A 21,695-nucleotide genomic window follows, 5' to 3' on the forward strand; every position below is an offset into this window, starting at 1 on the left:
TCCAAATCCTTGTCCAAGAAAACTTTCTATAAGAAATGAGAGCAGTGATCAGAACGGCCTTTATAGTTTATTTGATGAATTACGTCATAATACAGCAAACGTCATCAAACAGCAGATGGCGCTCTTTACACCCGGTCTGTTTAGAGTCCAGGCCGTGGTCTCTTATCAGTGTTAAACAGGGGCGAACATTTAATTGTACATGAACTGTTTGAAAACACTTTTTGAAAACGGAAAATGTAAGCCCTCACACACTTTGTATCAAGAAAAATATATTTAACGGCCCCATCCACTGTTATATAGATTTTAAAAAGCTGTCAGCACCCACATTGTAAAATAAACCGACGCCGTTGGTGTTCCATATTTGCTTTATTTAATTATGATTTACCCATTTAGACTAATCAGGTTTATTTCGACTGGATATCATCCTTGTGCACAGACGCTTCACCGTTAAACACTGGAGGCAATAGTTCTCTTGAACGCTGCCTGTCTTACATCATGGCAGGTCTGCAGGACCATCGACCCAAACATGAAGCAACAACTTTTCATTGGTGTGATTATGATATTCATACAAACATAAACGCCACTGGATTGTAACGCCTGTTGATAACATTGTTTATTATCAGCAGAAACGACACCGAACGCCTCAAGAGGTGTGGTCACCTTGGTAAAGTAAGGAAAACGAAACTTGTTTCTTACAGGCTTTTATGAGGGTGGCTGAAAGCTCACTCTCAGAAACTTACTCAGAAAGCGATTGCATTAGACAAATCCTGGTAACAAATGTAAACTGTCAGACATGCTCAAAACCTAGGCTAATTGTTTACATTTACATTACAGTTCTTTATTAGGAACTCGTGCCAGATGACAGACGCTTTAGCCACAAACGGATCAGCCTCCAACGAACGTGGAAGTTCATCATGATCAGGTGAGACTACTAGAATACTTAATGTTCATTAAGTTCCTTATTTGTTTGACAATAGCCTTGTCTGTAACCAGGAGAAGAATGTCTGTAACCAGTGTTCGTCATGCTGGCTGATCTGTATGAATAACCCTGGCTTGTTTATTCAACTGGATCGTGCCTCACTAAACTCAAATGCAAAGTTCTTTATTGGCATAAATACTCAGGAAAACAATATTGCCAAATCATTTTCACCACATATCAGGGAATCTAACTATCATCTATCATAAAACAAACACCCATATAAACATTATGTCATAGTTTACTGTAGCTATTCTAACGAAGTCTTGTATTTCAGAGAGGAGCTTACTGAGGTCCTGTGTCAGTACAAGTCAGACACCCTGAGCCACATAGCCACTCTGACGGACTTCTGTGACAGGCACTCAAAATGGAGCCTTCACAGGGAGACAGAGCTGGAGATGATGAGAGACATCAAGGAAAGGGCTGACAGAATCAACCTGACTTTCAAGCATGTCAAAGAGTCTCCGAACAGGTGGAATGCGCTGGGAGAGTACCTGAAGAGTGGCCTGACGCAGGTGACAGCAGCCAGGCGATGGGAGGAGCTGGAGAAGGAGCTGGCGGAGGTGTTGAAGGACACCCTGGCCGGGCTGGAGGAACTGGACCACTTCCTGGATGCTGTGGAGAGGCTGGCGGTCACTTCTGTGTCTGTGTTCGATGACGAGTGTCCGTTTGGTGACCAGGAGGTGAGCCCTGCCGGTGTCCGTGATGTCATCACTGCCTCACAGGAAGCGTGTCCTCTGCTGGTCCGGTTCAGGAGGAACGCAGGAGACTTCTTTCTGCCCAGCCTCTTCAACGTGCCGGTGTTGGCTATCCAGCTGGACTCGTACATACGCAGCACCCAGCAGCTCTGTGACAAGCTGGAGAGCAAGTAAGAGAGCCCAGTGTAGACCGTTACTGTAGCCCCAGCTTGCTGGATCAGGATGCAGGGTTACATTAAGTCTTATTATTCTTATACTATTACATGATCTTAACATCCTTTTCCCGCTGCAGATTGATGACAGCATCACAGACGGAGAGTGAACCAACGTAAGACCTGTCGTTGACATCTTAGGAATCCTTTGCAGCCTGTTTTACTGTATGTTGTAGCTTCTGCTGCCTGCTCGGTTATATTCAGACTTCAGAAAGTTTCTGTTTTGTTTTCCTCATCAGTCAATGGATGTTTTGGAGAAAGAAGAAGGAAAATGTCGACCTCTGGGATGTGGGTGATGCATCCGTGCTGAATATGCTCGTCCATCTCAAATACCTCAGTGATGTCAGGTAAGCAGAACTCCCACTTCTATTTTACATCGCTCACCTCAACATCTGGACTCACGGTGGCTTTCTGACTCTTTCAGGACCAACCAGGACTTCAGACTGGTTTTCCTGTTCCAGGAGGAAGCTGAAAACTTCATCAAACTCTTCATCCAGAGCAAGCCCAGAATGTTGCAGTTTCTGTCTGACCTGGAGGGGAGCGCCGTCCAGCTAGACAACATGAAGCGTGGGGCCCAGATCTCCACTGTGGCAGGCAGCTCTGTGGGGGCGGTTGGAGGGGTCCTGTCCATCGTGGGTCTGGCTCTGATCCCTGTCACAGCAGGCGTGTCCCTGGCTCTCACCATGGCTGGCGTGGGTCTGGGGGTCACCAGTGGGGTCAACAGCGTAGTCACCACAGTCACAGAGACCGCCGTCAACGCCACTCAACAGAAAAAAGCCAACGAGTTGTTCCAGAGTTTTATGGAGGACGTGCAGAAGCTCCAGGGGTGCCTGGAAGATGTGGCCACAAAGATGGTTCCTGTGGTGAGTGAGGTGGACGCAACCGCCGGAGCAGGGAAGATCGTGGGGAAAGGTTATGCCATCGGGAAAGGAATCGACTCCTTGATCGATTGTGCCTCGGGTATGAAACTTCTGAGGAGTGAGGATGCGATTGCTGACCTGGGACAGGCCGCTAAAGGGACGCCCCTCGCCCTCTCCAAGGCAGCCCGGGGGGGGTTCATCGCTCTCAACGCCCTGTTCATTGGCCTGGACGTGTTCTTCATCTGCAAGGACAGCGTCAACCTGGCCAACGGCAGCAAGAGTGAGGTTTCCCAGCTCATCCGGGCACGAGCACGGCTCTGGCGCTCTGAACTGGAGTCATGGCAGAAGATCCACGATTCCCTGCAGAGAGGTCTGCTAACGTCCCAGGACAGCGAGAACCTGCTGAAGATGCCCTTTTACCCCGTGGAGGAGATGACCAAAGGGAAGAAGACGTTCTGGCAGAACCTCAGTCTCTTTTCCTCTTTTTCATAGTCCTAGCATTGGCCTGACCAATGGTGAGGATTTCTCACTTTAAATGGATAATTTGACTGTACAGGACTTGATTGATTTCTATTTCAACACTAGATTAAAAAATGTCGTTCAATTGAAACCAAACCTTGCTCTTCCACATTTAAATGTATAATCTACTGTGTTCGTCTTATTTTATTTTAATTCTTTGTTTATTTACATTTACATTTAGTTATTTAGCAGACGCTCTTATCCAGAGCGACTTACAGTAAGTACAGGGACATTCCCCCGAGGCAAGCAGGGTGAAGTGCCTTGCCCAAGGACACAACGTCAGTTGCATGACCGGGAATCGAACTGGCAACCTTCGGATTACTAGCCCGATTCCCTCACCGCTCAGCCACCTGACTGAATTGTTATTTGAACAATTACTGTTAATTGTCTGCATTGTCTATTACTTTAACTTGACCTTATTTAATTTTATTTAACTAAACGTAATATCTTATCATACTGTGACTGTAATATCAAGGCGTTGCTCTGTTAAATTGGTTGATCTGTTCTTACTATGCATAATTAAGTATTTCATGTATACTAATATTGCCACACTCCTACAATAAAGACAAAAAACCTTCCATGTTTTGGTCATCTGACGCATTCATCACATTCCTGTGACTCTTTTTATTCATTTTATGTTAGGGTCAGGTGGGGACTGTCTGTCCATTCATGATGATGCAGATTGATGAGGATGATGACACTTCCATTAGCGTCCCAGATATGCAAATACACATCCTAGCGAACACTGACATGTCCATCAGGGTCTATTTCATACACCCCCAGCCCAATAACACACCCTGTTTACACCCCCAGCCCAATAACACACCCTGTTTACACCCCCAGCCCGGTAACACACCCTGTTTACACCCCCAGCCCGGTAACACACCCTGTTTACACCCCCAGTCCGATAACACACCCTGTTTACACCCCGGCCCGATAACACACCCTTTTTACACCCCCAGCCCGATAACACACCCTGTTTACACCCCCAGCCCGATAACACACCCTGTTTACACCCCCAGCCCGATAACACACCCTGTTTACACCCCCAGCCCGATAACACACCCTGTTTACACCCCCAGCCCGATAACACACCCTGTTTACACCCCCAGCCCGATAACACACCCTGTTTACACCCCCAGCCCGATAACACACCCTGTTTACACCCCCAGCCCGATAACACACCCTGTTTACACCCCCAGCCCGATAACACACCCTGTTTACACCCCCAGCCCGATAACACACCCTGTTTACACCCCCAGCCCGATAACACACCCTGTTTACACCCCCAGCCCGATAACACACCCTGTTTACACCCCCAGCCCGATTACACACCCTGTTTACACACCCAGCCCAATAACACACCCTGTTTACACCCCCAGCCCAATAACACACCCTGTTTCATACACCCCCAGCCCAATAACACACCCTGTTTACACCCCCAGCCCAATAACACACCCTGTTTCATACACCCCCAGCCCAATAACACACCCTGTTATGTCCACTGGGTGGAGACAAAAATCTAGAAAGTAAACTGGACTCACAATTTGGTATGCATGCTTTAAAAAGTTGTGATGTGTGTATATACACACGTACATATGTGTGGATCTGACTTTGTGTCCATAGTGTATCAGGCGGGCCAGACTAAACATGCGGGCAGTAAGACACAGTAGCTGCTCTTGTAAAGCCCGGCCTCTAGGTGGCAGCAGCTCAGCCAGAACAGTCTGGGCATCAAGAAGAAGAGATAACCGTGACATCACCAGTCCAAAGTCCTCACTGTGTACGAGCTGGTTCAGCAGCTCAGCCAGAACAGTCTGGGCATCAAGAAGAAGAGATAACCGTGACATCACCAGTCCAAAGTCCTCACTGTGTACGAGCTGGTTCACGTCCTCTCCTTTACTCTTCCGGTAACCACCTGCAGGCTGAGATAACATCGCCTGGAATGGAACAGCTTTCCAGCTACCTGTGTCGGTACAAGAACTATAACTTTGCGGTGGGTGTCACCACTGCAGAGTACATCGATTCTCTCCAGAGTTTCGAGATTCGAGACAGTGACGTCTTCCTGGTCACTTACCCCAAGTCAGGTGAGTCAAACATCCTCCTGTGTTTATGAGTCAAACATCCTCCTGTGTTTATGAGTGGAAACATCCTCCTGTGTTTATGAGTGTTTATGACTTGTATCACAGAGGCAGAACTGCACGTCCCAAGTGTCCTTGCCTCCATCTTTACTATGCAGGGACGATATGGACGCAGCGGATCATCACGTGTCTGTACGACCTGGAGGAGGAGCGGGCGGAGGAGCGGGCGGAGGAGCCCAACACCCTGGAGAGGATGCCGTGGCTGGAGTACCGTGAAGGCCGCTCGGACTACGCCCTGAGACCCTCCCCCAGGCTGTTCGCCTCGCACCTCACCCCTGCACTCATGCCCCCCGGACTGAAGGACAAGAAGGCTAAGGTAAGCTGAAGCTCCATGTACGAATCGCACGCGGGATTCCTGAATCGCGCGCGGGATTCCTGAATCGAGTGTGACGAGTCAGGTCTGCCACACAACTGGTGGTCAGCCATGGTATTTCACAATACACAAAACTGCTTTGGGTGATAAGAAATCTGGATTTAAAACCTCTTTCAAAAGTGTATAATCTATAATGAAACTTCCACCCCTGACACAGCCACTAACCTTGTTCCTGTTGCCCTTCGCTAGATCATCTATGTGATGAGAAACCCGAAGGACACCCTGGTCTCATACTACCACTTCTGCTGCGCCTGGGCCCAGCTGGAGACGCCCTCATGCTTTCAGGACTTTATGGAGCAGTTTCTGGCAGGGAACGGTGAGGATTGAAGCCCTTGTGAAGCACAATCTGGCAGGGGGCGGTGCACATGCGCCTCCTTGTTTCCAGACCTCAGTAACCAGGCTGGTATGTGGACATCAGGGAAAACATCTGTCCAGTCTGACTATCCCAAGATAATTTTTACAGGTGCCAGGCATTGGTTGACAGTTGGTGCATTATATTTATATAATCTGACAGTGGCTGGTTTGACCAACAACACTTATCAATTGACTTACGTTCAGTTGGTGCCGAGTCCTGGTTTGACCACATCAGAGAATGGCATTCCAAGAGAGACCAGTACAACATCCTCTTCCTGTCTTATGAGGACATGATCTTGGTAAGATGGAGAAACATTCTGTCTCATACCAAATAAAGTTGCAAGACCTACCCCTGAACAGTTGAGTCAGGAGGGCGAGAGCAGTGTTGAAGGATCAATGTGGTCTCCTTGTGTTTCCGGGTTCTAAATCTTGTGTTCCTGCTTCAGGACCTGAAGACTGCGGTGACGAAGATATGCCGCTTCCTGGGGAAGAACCTTGACAAGGGCGCAGTGGAGCAGGTAGTGGAGAAATCTACGTTCAAGAACATGAAACAGGACCCCAAGGCCAACTACAAGTTCCTGCCATCAGAGATCATGAAGGGAGACTTCATGCGGAAAGGTAAGTGATCCTAGATGAGGGTTCTTCAACTCTGTTCCTGACCTCACATCTGATTCAAGTAATTAGCTGAAGTTATTCTAGTAGTGTCAGGTAACTACAGTTGAATTAAGTCAATCAAGTGTGGTTGTAGAAAAAAAACACAGGCAGGTAACTGTCCAGGATTAGTATTGGAGATCTGATTAGACTGGGTAGATCCGCAACTGTCTAACCACGGAACCTAAATTGTTAGACTTCCAAATAATACCTAAAATAATGGGTCACATGACCACATTACGCTGTGCCTGGTCTGGCAGGGAAGATAGGAGACTGGAAGAACATGTTCACCGTGGCCCAGAGTGAGAGGTTTGACCAGATCTTCCAGCAGCGGATGATGGACACGCCCGTCAGGTTCATCTGGGACTCGACGGGGACGTCCTGATGAAGAGACCGACTCGCCACGCCTCACAGGGGGGGCACAGACACCGGGACCCGCCTGGCAGTTATCTTTGTGATGCTAATAGTTTATATATTTGTAAACAGATAAAGAGCAGCACAATGAGACAGTCCTGCCATTATGACAGAAGTGGTAATGAAACGATGATATGAAATAAAACACAGAAGACACGTGTTCCCTCAGATCTTTATTTGAATGCCACAAGACGTTCTCTGCGTGTGGCGCTAGTCAATTTCGTGCTCTCCACATCTCAATTCTCCTCTATATCTAGAAAAGAGAGAGGAGAATTTCACATTAGCATCACAAAATATTCACGTGTTCAAGTCTATTTGAATGAGCCGGTCTTACGCATTGAGACTATCGCCTGTGCTTGCTTCCAGGAATGATTGTATATTTGTTTTCATCTCACCTTCCTCCTCCTCTTCCTCCTCCTCCTCCTCCTCTTCCTCCTCCTCATCTGAGCTGAACGTCCCGTCAGGCAGGCTGTACACCCGGATCACTTGCTGTTGACGAACACACACACACACACACAGGAGTTGACTAAACAGGAAATGGTCTTCTATTCACCAGGTCTGACAGCTCTAGCTATAGACACACATGAATGACATCTGGGTGCAAAAACAGACTGGAGCTTTAGTCTTCTGAGTACAGACTGTCTCCAGGAGCAGGGAGGGTCTGTGAGTACAGACTGTCTCCAGGAGCAGGGAGGGTCTGTGAGTACAGACTGTCTCCGGGAGCAGGGAGGGTCTGTGAGTACAGACTGTCTCCAGGAGCAGGGAGGGTCTGCGAGTACAGACTGTCTCCAGGAGCAAGGAGGGTCTGTGAGTACAGACTGTCTCCAGGAGCAGGGAGGGTCTGTGAGTACAGACTGTCTCCAGGAGCAGGGAGGGTCTGTGAGTACAGGTAGTGTGTGTGTGTGTGTGTGTGTGTGTGTGTGTGTGTGTGTGTGTGTGTGTGTGTGTGTGTGTGTGTGTGTGTGTGTGTGGCTGTCCGGCTCACCTTGTTGGGGTCCTTCAGGATCAGGTACTTGCCCTCCTCCAGCTTGCGGCAGATGTCGATGACACAGCGCAGGATGCCCCAGGCGTTCTCCATGCTCAGGTTGATCTGGCTGGCAAACTCGTTGGGCTTGAACTGCTGGGTGCCCAGGATGACGTGGCGAGCAGAGTCCTTCACGTGGTAGCGGGACACGTACCTGCGGGACGGGAGGGGGGGCAGGGTCAGCTCTGGGACTGGAGAGGGAGGGGTGCAGGGTCAGCTCTGGGACTGGAGAGGGAGGGGTTCAGTGTCAGCTCTGGGACTGGAGAGGGGGTTCAGGGTCAGCTCTGAGACTGGAGAGGGGGCAGGGTCAGCTCTGGGACTGGAGAGGGGGCAGGGTCAGCTCTGGGACTGGAGAGGGGGCAGGGTCAGCTCTGGGACTGGAGAGGGGGCAGGGTCAGCTCTGGGACTGGAGAGGGGGCAGGGTCAGCTCTGGGACTGGAGAGGGGGCAGGGTCAGCTCTGAGACTGGAGAGGGGGTTCAGGGTCAGCTCTGAGACTGGAGAGGGGGCAGGGTCAGCTCTGGGACTGGAGAGGGGGCTACGCTTCCAGAATCAGGAGTAGGCTGTGTGTCTAGTCAACTCAGCTTGAGGTACTCTGTGTGTGTGTCTCCTCACCCCAGCTTGAGGTACTCTGTGTGTGTTTCCTCACCCCAGCTTGAGGTACTCTGTGTGTGTGTTTCCTCACCCCAGCTTGAGGTACTCTGTGTGTGTGTCTCCTCACCCCAGCTTGAGGTACTCTGTGTGTGTGTGTGTTTCCTCACCCCAGCTTGAGGTACTCTGTGTGTGTGTGTGTTTCCTCACCCCAGCTTGAGGTACTCTGTGTGTGTGTGTGTTTCCTCACCCCAGCTTGAGGTACTCTGTGTGTGTGTGTGTTTCCTCACCCCAGCTTGAGGTACTCTGTGTGTGTGTGTGTTTCCTCACCCCAGCTTGAGGTACTCTGTGTGTGTGTGTGTTTCCTCACCCCAGCTTGAGGTACTCTGAGCCAGCCAGCATGGCGCAGCAGGTCCAGCGGGCCAGCTTGTAGCTGTTGTTCTTCAGCTCGGTGGCCAGGACAGCCCCCCTCTGGGAGTCCAGCTTCTGGCGCCAGTCCACCCCGTTACAGTGCTGAGGGGACAGAGCGCGCGTTACACAGAGCAGCAGATCACCTCCGCTCCCCCCCCACACCACCTCCCCCCTCCCCCTCTCCTCACCCTGGAGTCCCACTCGTTCAGGGTCTTGATGTTGATGAAGGACACTTCTCCGTTGGCCCCGGTCATCACACCGTCGTGCTCACAGCGCACGATCAGGTCAATGTCCTCCCCCAGCTTCCAGCGGCGGTACCTGACACACACACACACACACACACACATCAGGACTCTGGGGTACCATGTACAACACTCAACAGTTAGCCAGTAAATTCATCACTGCAAACTGCATCTGATTTATAGTTCTCTTCATTGTCCAGTTCACACTGGCCAAACACCAACACAGTCTACGTTTGGTTCAGTGTAGGTAGCCACAGTACTGCGTCTGCCCAGTAGAGGTCAGTACCCACCTGTAGGCTACAGAGGCCACCTCGCTCTTGTCCATGTCCTCCTCCACAAACGGGTTGGAGTTGGGGAACTTGTGTCTCTCCCCTCCCTGGAGACAGAACCCCACGTTACTCTGACATACGAGGACCTGCTCGTAACAGGACCTGCTCGTAACAGGACCTGCTCGTAACAGGACCTGCTCGTAACAGGACCTGCTCGTAACAGGACCTGCTCGTTACAGGACCTGCTCGTTACAGGACCTGCTCGTTACAGGACCTGCTCGTTACAGGACCTGCTCGTTACAGGACCTGCTCGTTACAGGACCTGCTCGTTACAGGACCTGCTCGTAACAGGACCTGCTCGTAACAGGACCTGCTGGTAACAGGACCTGCATTGGCTTTCCACACCGTTAACGTGAACTTTTCCATGACCAGATGAATGCTCATTTACATGATAAAAGTAAGCAATAAATGTAAAACATTATAAATGTAACAAACACAATGAAGTTATCATTGCTGCAGGTGTGGTTGATGCAGTGGGGTTGATGCAGGCGTGGGTGACGTTATGGTTGATGTAGGTGTGGTTGATGTTATGGTTGATGCAGGTGTGGTTGATGCAGGTGTGGTTGATGCAGGTGTGGTTGATGCAGGAGTGGGTGATGCAGGTGTGGGTGATGCAGGTGTGGGTGATGCAGGTGTGGGTGATGCAGGTGTGGGTGATGCAGGTGTGGGTGATGCAGGTGTGGGTGATGCAGGTGTGGGTGATGCAGGAGTGGTTGATGCAGGAGTGGGTGATGCAGGTGTGGGTGATGCAGGTGTGGGTGATGCAGGTGTGGGTGATGCAGGTGTGGGTGATGTAGGTGTGGGTGAAGGTTTACCATGCGGAGGCACTGCTGGCTGAAGTTATGGTTGATGTAGGTGTGGGTGAAGGTTTACCATGCGGAGACACTGCTGGCTGAAGTTATGGTTGATGTAGGTGTGGGTGAAGGTTTACCATGCGGAGGCACTGCTGGCTGAAGTTATGGTTGATGTAGGTGTGGGTGAAGGTTTACCATGCGGAGGCACTGCTGGCTGAAGTTATGGTTGATGTAGGTGTGGGTGAAGGTTTACCATGCGGAGACACTGCTGGCTGAAGTTATGGTTGATGTAGGTGTGGGTGAAGGTTTACCATGCGGAGGCACTGCTGGCTGAAGTTATGGTTGATGTAGGTGTGGGTGAAGGTTTACCATGCGGAGACACTGCTGGCTGAAGTTATGGTTGATGTAGGTGTGGGTGAAGGTTTACCATGCGGAGGCACTGCTGGCTGAAGTTATGGTTGATGTAGGTGTGGGTGAAGGTTTACCATGCGGAGGCACTGCTGGCTGAAGTTATGGTTGATGTAGGTGTGGGTGAAGGTTTACCATGCGGAGGCACTGCTGGCTGAAGTTATGGTTGATGTAGGTGTGGGTGAAGGTTTACCATGCGGAGGCACTGCTGGCTGAAGTTATGGTTGATGTAGGTGTGGGTGAAGGTTTACCATGCGGAGACACTGCTGGCTGAAGTTATGGTTGATGTAGGTGTGGGTGAAGGTTTACCATGCGGAGGCACTGCTGGCTGAAGTTATGGTTGATGTAGGTGTGGGTGAAGGTTTACCATGCGGAGGCACTGCTGGCTGAAGTTATGGTTGATGTAGGTGTGGGTGAAGGTTTACCATGCGGAGGCACTGCTGGCTGAAGTTATGGTTGATGTAGGTGTGGGTGAAGGTTTACCATGCGGAGGCACTGCTGGCTGAAGTTATGGTTGATGTAGGTGTGGGTGAAGGTTTACCATGCGGAGACACTGCTGGCTGAAGTTATGGTTGATGTAGGTGTGGGTGAAGGTTTACCATGCGGAGACACTGCTGGCTGAAGTTATGGTTGATGTAGGTGTGGGTGAAGGTTTACCATGCGGAGGCACTGCTGGCTGAAGTTATGGTTGATGTAGGTGTGGGTGAAGGTTTACCATGCGGAGACACTGCTGGCTGAAGTTATGGTTGATGTAGGTGGCCTCCATGGCCAGGTTGCGGGGGGAGTTGAAGGAGTTGCCCTCATCCTGGGGGGGCTCGTTGGCTGTCTCACTCACGGTCAGCAGATCTGACACACAGCAGGGGGGAACACGAGTTAGCTAGCTAGCTAGCTAGGGTTTTGGGTAGCTAGGTAGTTAATTTGGCAGCTATCTAGTTATGCAACTAGCTAGCTAGTTAGCCAGCCAGTTAACTAAATACCCAGATAGTTAATAAGGTAGCTAGAGAGTTAGTAAGGTAGCTAGCTGGCTCAATAGGTAGGTAGCTAGCTCGATAGTTAGGTAGCTACCTTGTTAGGTAGCTAGCTAGAGCCACGAAAAGGCCAAACCATACACTTATTATCAGGCTGAGGAGTTAGGTGTGGGGGCTAGCTAGCTAACTAGCCACAACGAGGCCAAACAGACCCTCCGTCTACATTGGAGGAAGAAACTGAGAGCGATGGACAAACTCAGAACATGGCAGTTCATCAGTAGACAAACAGGAAGGAGTCAAACAGGAAGGAGCTCCAACACATCCAGACAGGCTCACCAAAGTCAGAGTTGTCCCTCTTGTCAAAGAAGAGCTTGTTGCCCACCCTCTGGACGATAATGTCCCAGGAGTTGACTGAGCGCGTGCAGCACATCAGGGTGGCCAGGATGGCATCGGTGGCAAAGACGTTGCCCTGAGTCTTAGCCAGCTACAGACACACAAGAACACACACAGAGATCATGAGAGGAACAGGCACTGTCAGTGCACATTCCTGGTGGTGTGGGCGTGGCTGTTACCTTGCGGATCACGGGGTCGTCCGTGGTGGTCACAGTGTGGAAGATCCTCTTGATGCTCCTCAGGGATTTCTCGTTGCGAGTCGTGATGCGGTCAAAGGCCTTGTCGTAGTACTCCAGCGCCCCGCAGCACTCGCTGTGAGAGGGGGTGAAGGGTGTTATGTCACATGCTCCATCCCTGCGCTCCTTCCAGAAGGAGCTGATTCACCGGGCGTGAAAAGCAGCTTGAGATTTTCACTACCACTCGTCGACTTGCTTCAACCTTCCCTCCATCCCAGCTGTCAGTCACTAATAACACCAACTCATTCAGGAGCTGCTGTAGGTGGGCGTGCGAGGTCTTTTGTCTGTAAATTGCGTGGTTAATACTGGTCTTTTCTTCAAAAGAATTAATACAGTATTGTGCAAATGTCTAAGGTATCAAAGATATTTTCATTATATATTTTTTTTACCTCGTCGTGCATTGGTGCGGCAGTATAAAAGTGCATTGCTGAGAAAATATTTTCATTCCATTAGTATTTAAAGCATGTTTGCTTTACTTTGTTATTTTTTGTGCCTAATACTTTTTGCACAGTACTGTATATGTTCCCTCTACTATTTCATGACCAAAAGATTACAAAAAAAACAACAACTTTAAATCACTAAAATCTCACAATCCTCCCTCTTCTTCTCTGGCAGTTGAGCGGTCGCCACGGCAGTGGTAACTAACCCAGCTCACACTGAAGGAGAGTGCACACAGTGGCTGACAGACGACCTTTACAGATCATCTCTCTGCCGATAGGCTGCCTCTCTGATGCTAACCTTCATTAGCCTATAGCAGCGCAGCTGTCAACCTCCCCACCCGGCCGGCCTCTGCAACCTTCCCGTCAGCCCCTGAAACCTGACCTTGCTTGCTTGCTTTGAATTAAGTACAAGAACATTAGCTGCTGATGTTGCTGTCCAACGATACGCACTGTTAGAATCAGATAGATTTGTAGCAGCATGCTTTGGATGTAAATAGAGTTTGAGGAGGTTTAAATAATCAATGTCCCAACCTTGTCAGCAAGGCCTGGTTAGTGTCACCCTGCTGCAAACGCATCAATGTTCACACGGCAGTAGGGCTGTCAAAATAGCTCAAAAATGACCGCAGACCTTGGCCTCTCGCTCTCTCGCACACACGCGCGCTTTCTTTCTCTCTCTCTCCCCCGCACCGTCGCGCTCTCCGCACATAGCGGTGTAAAATGAACGACAACAATAAACAAATACTGAGTTCTGATCAAGAGTTTTGTGCAAGCAATTTAAGGTCGCGAATCTTGTCCCAAATATGGCAGGCTTCATTCAATGATTGAAACAAATATTATTAACATTAAAGTTTTACAGTATAGAACCGACATTGAACGCTCTGAGTGAGCTGTGCTGTGGTAAACATGGAGATGTAGCCTCAAGTTGCTAGTTGTTGAATGGTAAGATAACTCTAGCTTACACACTACTTGTAGGCTCAACAAGTTTACCATCAACTGACCAAAATCCTAAATATTTCCAGACATCACTCTTTAGATTTTTTGGGGTTACAATCACTTTCTCTGCTGCGGTCAAGCTGGGTTCTGCACTTTCTGCCATCTTCCACGCAAGTCAACTGTCAGCAGTGACGCTCAGGCGCGCGCCCACCCGCAAAGCAGACAGACGCGCCGCTGCTGCCGCGGTTGTGATTTAAAAAATAAATAAATTACATTCGAATATTAATTTCCACATTCGAAATTCGTTTTTTAACCACTATTCGAATATATATTCGAATTTAGAATATTAGTTGACAGCCCTACAAGGCAGCATACCGTCAAGGTACAAACTGTACTTCTTAGTGCGTACATGTGTGTGCGTGGGAGTGAGCGAGCCAGCATGCAGTTCTCACATGTCAGTGGGGTCTTCAACCTCCATGTATCTCATCTTCATCAAACGGGGGAAGTCCATCTCCTCCTTCACCTCCCAGTCGCTCCGAACCTCCACAGACGAGTCTCTGGGCTTCAACTGGGCATTGAAGAATAAGGAGAAGGGGGAGGAAGGAGGGGGGCGGAGGGAGAGGGGGAGGAAGGAGGGGGGGGGGGAGGAGGGAGGAGGGGGGGGGAGGGGGGGGAGAGGGGGAGGAAGGAGGGGGGGGGGGAGGGGGAGGAAGGAGGGGAAGGAGAGGGGAGGAGGGCGGAGGGAGAGGGGGAGGAAGGAGGGGAAGGAGAGGGGAGGAGGGCGGAGGGGGAGGAAGGAGGGGGAGGAAGGAGGGGGAGGAAGGAGGGGGGGGGGGAGGAGGGGAGGAGGGCGGAGGGAGAGGGGGAGGAGAGGGGAGGAGAGGGGGGAGAAAGAGGAGGGAGGAAGGAGAAAGGGGCGGGGGAACGGTATGGTAGCATTAGCATTTGTGAAGAAATTCTGTAAGAACATCATCAAAGTGCTTCACTGGGAGATTCTCATTGGCACAATACGTTTGGACTTCAGATTGTCACTTGTGGAGAACTGCCCGTTTTCACCTCAGAAGGAACACAATCAATGTCACATTGTGGCATACCTGGGATTTCTGGTCCCACTTTTGACGAACACCAAACTGCTTCTGGAACTTCTTCTGCAGACGCATGCGGTCCCTGGAGAGAGAGGTAGAGAGAGAGAGGGTGAGCGAGAGAGGGGGGTAGAGAGATATAGAGAGACACACATATGGGTTGTTTGGGTGACTCCCTGGCAGGTTGCTAGGGGGTGTTCCTGCTGGGCAGGTTGCTAGGGGGTGTTCCTGCTGGGCAGGTTGCTAGGGGGTGTTCCTGCTGGGCAGGTTGCTAGGGGGTGTTCCTGCTGGGCAGGTTGCTAGGGGGTGTTCCTGCTGGGCAGGTTGCTAGGGGGTGTTCCTGCTGGGCAGGTTGCTAGGGGGTGTTCCTGCTGGGCAGGTTGCTAGGGGGTGTTCCTGCTGGGCAGGTTGCTAGGGGGTGTTCCTGCTGGGCAGGTTGCTAGGGGGTGTTCCTGAGGGCGGGGCAGCAGCTCACCTCTCCTTCTGCTTGGCGCTCTTGGGCAGAGTCTGCATGTTGAACTGGGTTAGGTTCCTGCGGTCCTTGTCCCTGCGTAGGTTCCTCTGTAAAGAAGACAGGAGTCCAGGAAACACAGTGAGACAGTGTACTGGCACGCGTGCGTGTGTGTGGTATCTGTGTGTATGTGTGTGTGGTATCTGTGTGTGTGTGTGTGGTATCTGTGTGTGTGGTATCTGTGTGTGTGGTATCTGTGTGTGGTATCTGTGTGTGTGTGTGGTATCTGTGTGTGTGTGTGCGGGCGTGTCCTGTACCTGAGCGAAGCGCATGCGGTTCCTCTGGTAGGCGGTTTTCTGCGTTTTGGCAGTGTCCACCAGCTGGAAGCTGGTCTCATCCTCCTCATGGAAGTACGCATACTGGCTCCCGCCCCCGAACTGAGACGAGTACTTGTCTGTCAAAACACGCCTGTCATTCAGCCTGTGAACACGCCACTAACACGGCTCAGAAACACATGGGGGGGTGGAGATCTTACGAGGTCACAACAATATGTTCCTTACTTGTGTATCTCTTATCCTGGTAAGTTGCTCCGGTCCAGTCAGCGACCTGCGCAAGCGGAGAGAGCATGTTATTAAGCTCCCTGGACACCACAGCAGTCCTTATATACTTCACTATAGTTGACATGGGAAGCCTTTGTTTTCTAACCAATAAAGTAAAGTGAATATATGAAAATCTCCCATTTCACACGATACAAATCATAGCCAAAACCATAACCTGTTACCAACAAATTGTAAGTGGGAAATAGTGGGCATATTGTCACATTTCTCAAGTGACACTTTAGTCAAGGAAAAAAGCTCCAAAGTGGCTGCAAATTTTCAACGTTATCGAAGCAGCACAAACGTGTGGTGATTCTGCTCGAGCCATCCTTTCACGTTGAGAAGGGAGCGGGGAGCGGGTGATAGTTGTTAGATAGTACAATTTTCAGACATCCCAAGTAAGTAAGTAAGTAAGTAAGTAAGACTTTATTTATATAGCACTTTTCATACAAGATTGCAGCTCAAAGTGCTTTAGTCAAGTCTCCCGGAAGGTCCGAGAAGGTCCCGCATTTCAAAAGCTACCTCCCGGAAGTGAGTCTCTGCAGGTTGGGATGTCTGAATTTTGAAATGTGTATCTACATTTACTGCCAATATCAGTGGAGTCATCAGTCATGACCCAACCTAGGATGAGGCCTAACACTAACCTTTCCCAGACGGTCTCCTTTGCTAAAGGGCTGATAGGGCATGTCCTTAAACTTATCGGGGACAGCACATGGGCCCCAGCCCGAAGGGTTGTCCTGGATCACAGGCGCGTGGAACTTCGCCATGTCCTGAGTTGGAAAGAGACGGAAGACGTGTTTCATGGAAAATATCAGCTCCAAAACAAGAGTGAAATCTCTCAACAAAATGTGCAAGTTTGCTAACTAGCACTGACGTTACTAACGCGGTCTCAGACGGTATTCAGCACTGCTCTCTTCACTTTAAGGTAAGTTCATGCACCATCAGTTAGCGCAGCGGACTACTCATCATTGACTTGGCACTACTTGATAATTTTGTCTTGAAGCAGACTGAGGGGGAAGAAGCTGCGTAATTTTACGTAGCTAGCACTAGCCATCTTTTTATGAAATAGACATCTACAAAATGATTTTATAATGGATTACGGATGTATTGTAAGTATACAATTCTATTAACCTGTTATATCGGTGGTATGTGTTTGTCTGTAAAAGGAAATTAAATCTAAATGTAGAATCTGTATCGTTAAAATATGTGAGAATGGTTGGAGGCGGAGTAAACTAGCATTAGCAAAAAACCAGGTGGTCGCTAAAGATTACTACTAGCCAGCTGGCTAGAACTAGCAACCTAGCTAGTAGGGTGCTAGGCCACGTCCTACTAATACACCTTACATTATGATCAATATTAACCACATTTTCCAATTTTCCAATGTTCCAACCTCTCTCATATCTTTATACGCGTTGCTTGAATCTTACCTTAAACGTTGCAACACTCAATCCAGAGGTTTTATTCAACCACACGGGAGTGCCACAATTTTCCTGCTAAGCGCCGGTGTGAAAGGAAGTAGAAAAGAGCCGTAAACGAAATTCTTCTTCCTGTCGTAACGTTGCCCTTTGCGACAATGAGTACATCAATTACAGAACGCAATGATTGTTCCATGGAAATAAAAAAAAATCAATGGATTTCAAGATCTGTAAATTGTGTGGATATTCAATATATTTGTAATTTTTTGAATATATACTTTTAATTTCGTATACACCCTCTTCACTTACCAGCACATGTATCGTTTCATAACATTACACATTATAAGCATTACATTAAGGGCAAAAAAAAAACACATTTTCAGCTATACTCCCCCCCCCCCCCCCCCCCCCAAGAAACTGGCTATAATATTTTTTTCTTCAAACACACTGCAACACTGTGCACTGATGTCACACAATCAAACACACTGCAACACTGTGCACTGATGTCACACAATCAAACACACTGCATAACACACTGCTCATTTACTGATATTCAGATGACTCCTCTACTATGCGCTTCTTGTGTTGAGTTTAACGGTACATAGGAATGATTTTCTGGACCTTATGTTAGTTTCCCCCAGGATCACAAATTACTCTTATTGAGAGACTCTTGTTGGTTAGTTGTAACTGATTTAAAATATACTCTTGCACTTTGAGGTTCATGTTGTTTAATTGTAACTTGTTTAACTACATGCTCTTGTGGTTCTGGCCTTCGGCACTTATTTGTTTTTTTACAATGTATGCTTCATGTTTCGGTTACACGCAATGTTGGGGATGATCAGTAACCTATGCACTTTTGTAAAGCTCTCTTTTGGAAGTCGCTTAAAAAATAATAAAAAAAAACAATTAAAAAAGATAAAAGCATCTGCTAAATGAATAAATGTTTGCTAAATGAATACATGTCTGCTAAATGAATACATGTCTGCTAAATGAACAAATGTCTTGTGATATAAATTTCAGCATGTGACGTCTCCACCATTACAAATGAATGTACTTTTCAATTCTAAACTCACCAAGGACAAGTACAAGCAGTAACCGTGCTATAGTCTACTCCATGCTATTTCATTCAGTGGGATGAATAGTTGCTGCATTCAGATCTCTCCAGGCTGACCAGAGTGCAACACACTCTCTGTGAAGGCAGAGAGAGCAGAGAAGTGTTTCTGAACGACCCACACACTCTCTGTGAAGGCAGAGAGAGCAGAGAAGTGTTTCTGAACGACCCACACACTCTCTGTGAAGGCAGAGAGAGCAGAGAAGTCTTCCCATGAGAAGACGGAGCCTTCATGGCTCCACCAGCACACAGAGGCCCCAACACAATAAAAGAAGAATGGAGGGTTTATTTAAACATTCAAGGATACGTGACGTGTTTTACTTCTTCTTATAATCCACCCATGCCATCTCATAGTTGACCTTGCTCTGACAAAAAATTTTGGGGGGCGAATATTTTCAATATATGCACATAGTCCCCTCTTTTAAAGCAGTCAATCTGCTCTTAAAGATCAGAATGATAGAGTGATTTCACCTGGCTAGAACTAGTTCACACTTTCCCTGTGCTGATGATATGATTTACTGAAATTATGTTAGCAGTCATTTTATGCCAAGGCCCAGCAAGCTTTGCAAACACAACATTTATGTCGCTCCCAATACTTTTGGCCACGGCTGTACGTGTGCCAAACCGCTCTGTCTCTGTATTATCTGTATTATCTGTATGGTCTGTATTATCTGTATGGTCTGTATGGTCTGTATTATCTGTATTATCTGTATGGTCTGTATTATCTGTATTATCTGTATGGTCTGTATTATCTGTATGGTCTGTATTATCCGTATGGTCTGTATGGTCTGTATTATCTGTATGGTCTGTATTGTCTGTATGGTCTGTATGGTCTGTATGGTCTGTATGGTCTGTATGGTCTGTATGGTCTGTATTATCTGTATGGTCTGTATGGTCTGTATTATCTGTATGGTCTGTATTATCCGTATGGTCTGTATGGTCTGTATTATCTGTATGGTCTGTATTATCTGTATGGTCTGTATGGTCTGTATGGTCTGTATGGTCTGTATTATCTGTATTATCTGTATGGTCTGTATTATCTGTATGGTCTGTATTATCCGTATGGTCTGTATGGTCTGTATTATCTGTATGGTCTGTATTGTCTGTATGGTCTGTATGGTCTGTATGGTCTGTATGGTCTGTATTATCTGTATGGTCTGTATGGTCTGTATTATCTGTATGGTCTTTATTATCTGAATGGTCTGTATTATCCGTATGGTCTGTATGGTCTGTATGGTCTGTATGGTCTGTATTATCTGTATGGTCTTTATTATCTGTATTATCTGTATGGTCTGTATGGTCTGTATTATCTGTATGGTCTTTATTATCTGTATTATCTGTATGGTCTGTATGGTCTGTATTATCTGTATGGTCTGTATTATCTGTATGGTCTGTATGGTCTGTATGGTCTGTATTATCTGTATGGTCTGTATTATCTGTATGGTCTGTATTATCTGTATGGTCTGTATGGTCTGTATTATCCGTATGGTCTGTATTATCTGTATGGTCTTTATTATCTGTATTATCTGTATGGTCTGTATGGTCTGTATTATCCGTATGGTCTTTATTATCTGTATTATCTGTATGGTCTGTATGGTCTGTATTATCCGTATGGTCTGTATTATCTGTATGGTCTGTATTATCTGTATGGTCTGTATTATCTGTATGGTCTGTATTATTTGTATGGTCTGTATGGTCTGTATGGTCTTTATTATCTGTATGGTCTGTATTATTTGTATGGTCTGTATGGTCTGTATGGTCTTTATTATCTGTATGGTCTGTATGGTTGGAGGTGCTGGACCAGCAGCAGACCTACCTGCTAGGCCGCCAGGGCGGTGAAAACACTCACTTCAGAAGACACTCACTTCAGAAGACACTCACTTCAGAAAACAATCACTTCAAAAAACACTCCAGAAAACACTCACTTCAGAAAACACTCTGAAGTGCAACATTGACTAGTCATGAGCAGGGGTGTAGCTATAATTGTATTTTTGGGTGCTCCCATCCAAAAATGAGGGGGCTACATATTTTATTTATTGATGTATAGGCCTATATCAACAATTCCTTAATTCTTTATTGTAATCAATCAGAAATCTGGTGGGAGTGGGGGAGGGGATATGTAAACGAGGGGGTCTAGGCTGTGAGTTTTCAGTAGTATGGATGTGTGTGAATGTTTCATGTGTGAATGGTTATGTGTTTCATGTGTGAATGGTTATGTGTTTCATGTATAAATGTGTATGTGTTTGATATGTGTATGTGTGAATTGAGGACCATCTGCAGAGGGCGTATGGTATAGGCCAGCAGTCTGTGCGAGGAGAGAGGATCAGTTCATCAAGACATCACCTACTGTGGGTGTAACAGTTCACAGAATTCACGGATCGGTTGGATATGATATAGGCTGGTGGTGTCATAGTTCAGTATGTTTTTGATATGGCACAAAAAGTTTAAAAGTTGAATTTTACTTGATTTAATAAATGTTTTATAGTGGGATCTTTTTTTGTTTTTACTTGGAACAATGATGGAGCTAAACCCAACCAATCTTCTGGGGTATCTCCGAATTAGCCCTAAGCGGCATAGAAAACAAAAAACAGCTAGATTAGCAAGACAAATTGCAACGAGCTAACTAGGATGGAGAAGGCAACTGTACAGTGATTTTTTTTACCGCTTCTTCAGCAGGGGGTGTGACTTGGGTCATTTTGAAGTCTGCGGGGACAACGCCAGTTAATCAACACTTAGCTAATTTTCTTAGCGTGACATCAACAAATGATGTCGGTAGAGTTCGGTCCTCTAATTCACTGCAGAATGATGCTGCTGTCTGTGAAGGCCACAGGCGAGGCAGTCGAAAAGAGCAATGGCTTCCAGGAACGAGACAAAGGGGCCGCATGTCCTTCAAAGACGGTATAATCTATTCTGCCCTTTTATTCTCTACCTCTTCCCCTTCTCCTTCCATAACCCATTGTTGCCTTCCAATCCACCCACACCGCTCCGACCAACTAATAACAGAACACTCACGGAACATTCCTTTTAATGTGCACTTCAGCTGGACTTTTGGTCTCTTAGCAACCTGCCTATAGCACA

General features: G+C 47.8%; 3 protein-coding genes across 3 annotated transcripts; 2 read left to right on the forward strand and 1 right to left on the reverse strand.

Moving 5' to 3' along the window:
* The first annotated feature begins 860 nt into the window (after positions 1 to 860).
* Positions 861 to 3,426, forward strand: apol (apolipoprotein L). Its single transcript, XM_067231874.1, has 5 exons — positions 861 to 922; positions 1,254 to 1,844; positions 1,967 to 2,002; positions 2,126 to 2,233; positions 2,311 to 3,426. Exons 1-5 carry the CDS (start codon positions 915 to 917, stop codon positions 3,236 to 3,238), a joined length of 1,671 nt encoding a protein of 556 aa, XP_067087975.1. The 5' UTR covers positions 861 to 914; the 3' UTR covers positions 3,239 to 3,426.
* Positions 3,427 to 5,168: 1,742 nt separating this feature from the next.
* On the forward strand, positions 5,169 to 7,364 carry sult3st1 (sulfotransferase family 3, cytosolic sulfotransferase 1). The gene is made up of 6 exons (XM_067232046.1): positions 5,169 to 5,349; positions 5,502 to 5,719; positions 5,966 to 6,092; positions 6,335 to 6,429; positions 6,577 to 6,748; positions 7,042 to 7,364. The coding sequence occupies exons 1-6, from the start codon at positions 5,208 to 5,210 to the stop codon at positions 7,164 to 7,166; spliced, it is 879 nt and encodes a 292-aa protein (XP_067088147.1). The 5' UTR covers positions 5,169 to 5,207; the 3' UTR covers positions 7,167 to 7,364.
* Positions 7,356 to 17,601, reverse strand: eif3d (eukaryotic translation initiation factor 3, subunit D). The gene is made up of 16 exons (XM_067231900.1): positions 17,519 to 17,601; positions 16,736 to 16,861; positions 16,056 to 16,101; positions 15,813 to 15,949; positions 15,520 to 15,605; positions 15,057 to 15,129; positions 14,415 to 14,530; positions 12,533 to 12,665; positions 12,297 to 12,444; positions 11,708 to 11,838; positions 9,752 to 9,837; positions 9,408 to 9,537; positions 9,179 to 9,321; positions 8,181 to 8,373; positions 7,591 to 7,684; positions 7,356 to 7,448 (listed from the first exon to the last, which is right to left on the reverse strand). Exons 2-16 carry the CDS (start codon positions 16,856 to 16,858, stop codon positions 7,432 to 7,434), a joined length of 1,656 nt encoding a protein of 551 aa, XP_067088001.1. The 5' UTR covers positions 16,859 to 16,861; positions 17,519 to 17,601; the 3' UTR covers positions 7,356 to 7,431.
* Positions 17,602 to 21,695: the final 4,094 nt, after the last annotated feature.

The sequence above is a fragment of the Osmerus mordax genome, chromosome 3, assembly GCF_038355195.1.
Source record: "Osmerus mordax isolate fOsmMor3 chromosome 3, fOsmMor3.pri, whole genome shotgun sequence".
NCBI lineage: Eukaryota > Metazoa > Chordata > Actinopteri > Osmeriformes > Osmeridae > Osmerus > Osmerus mordax.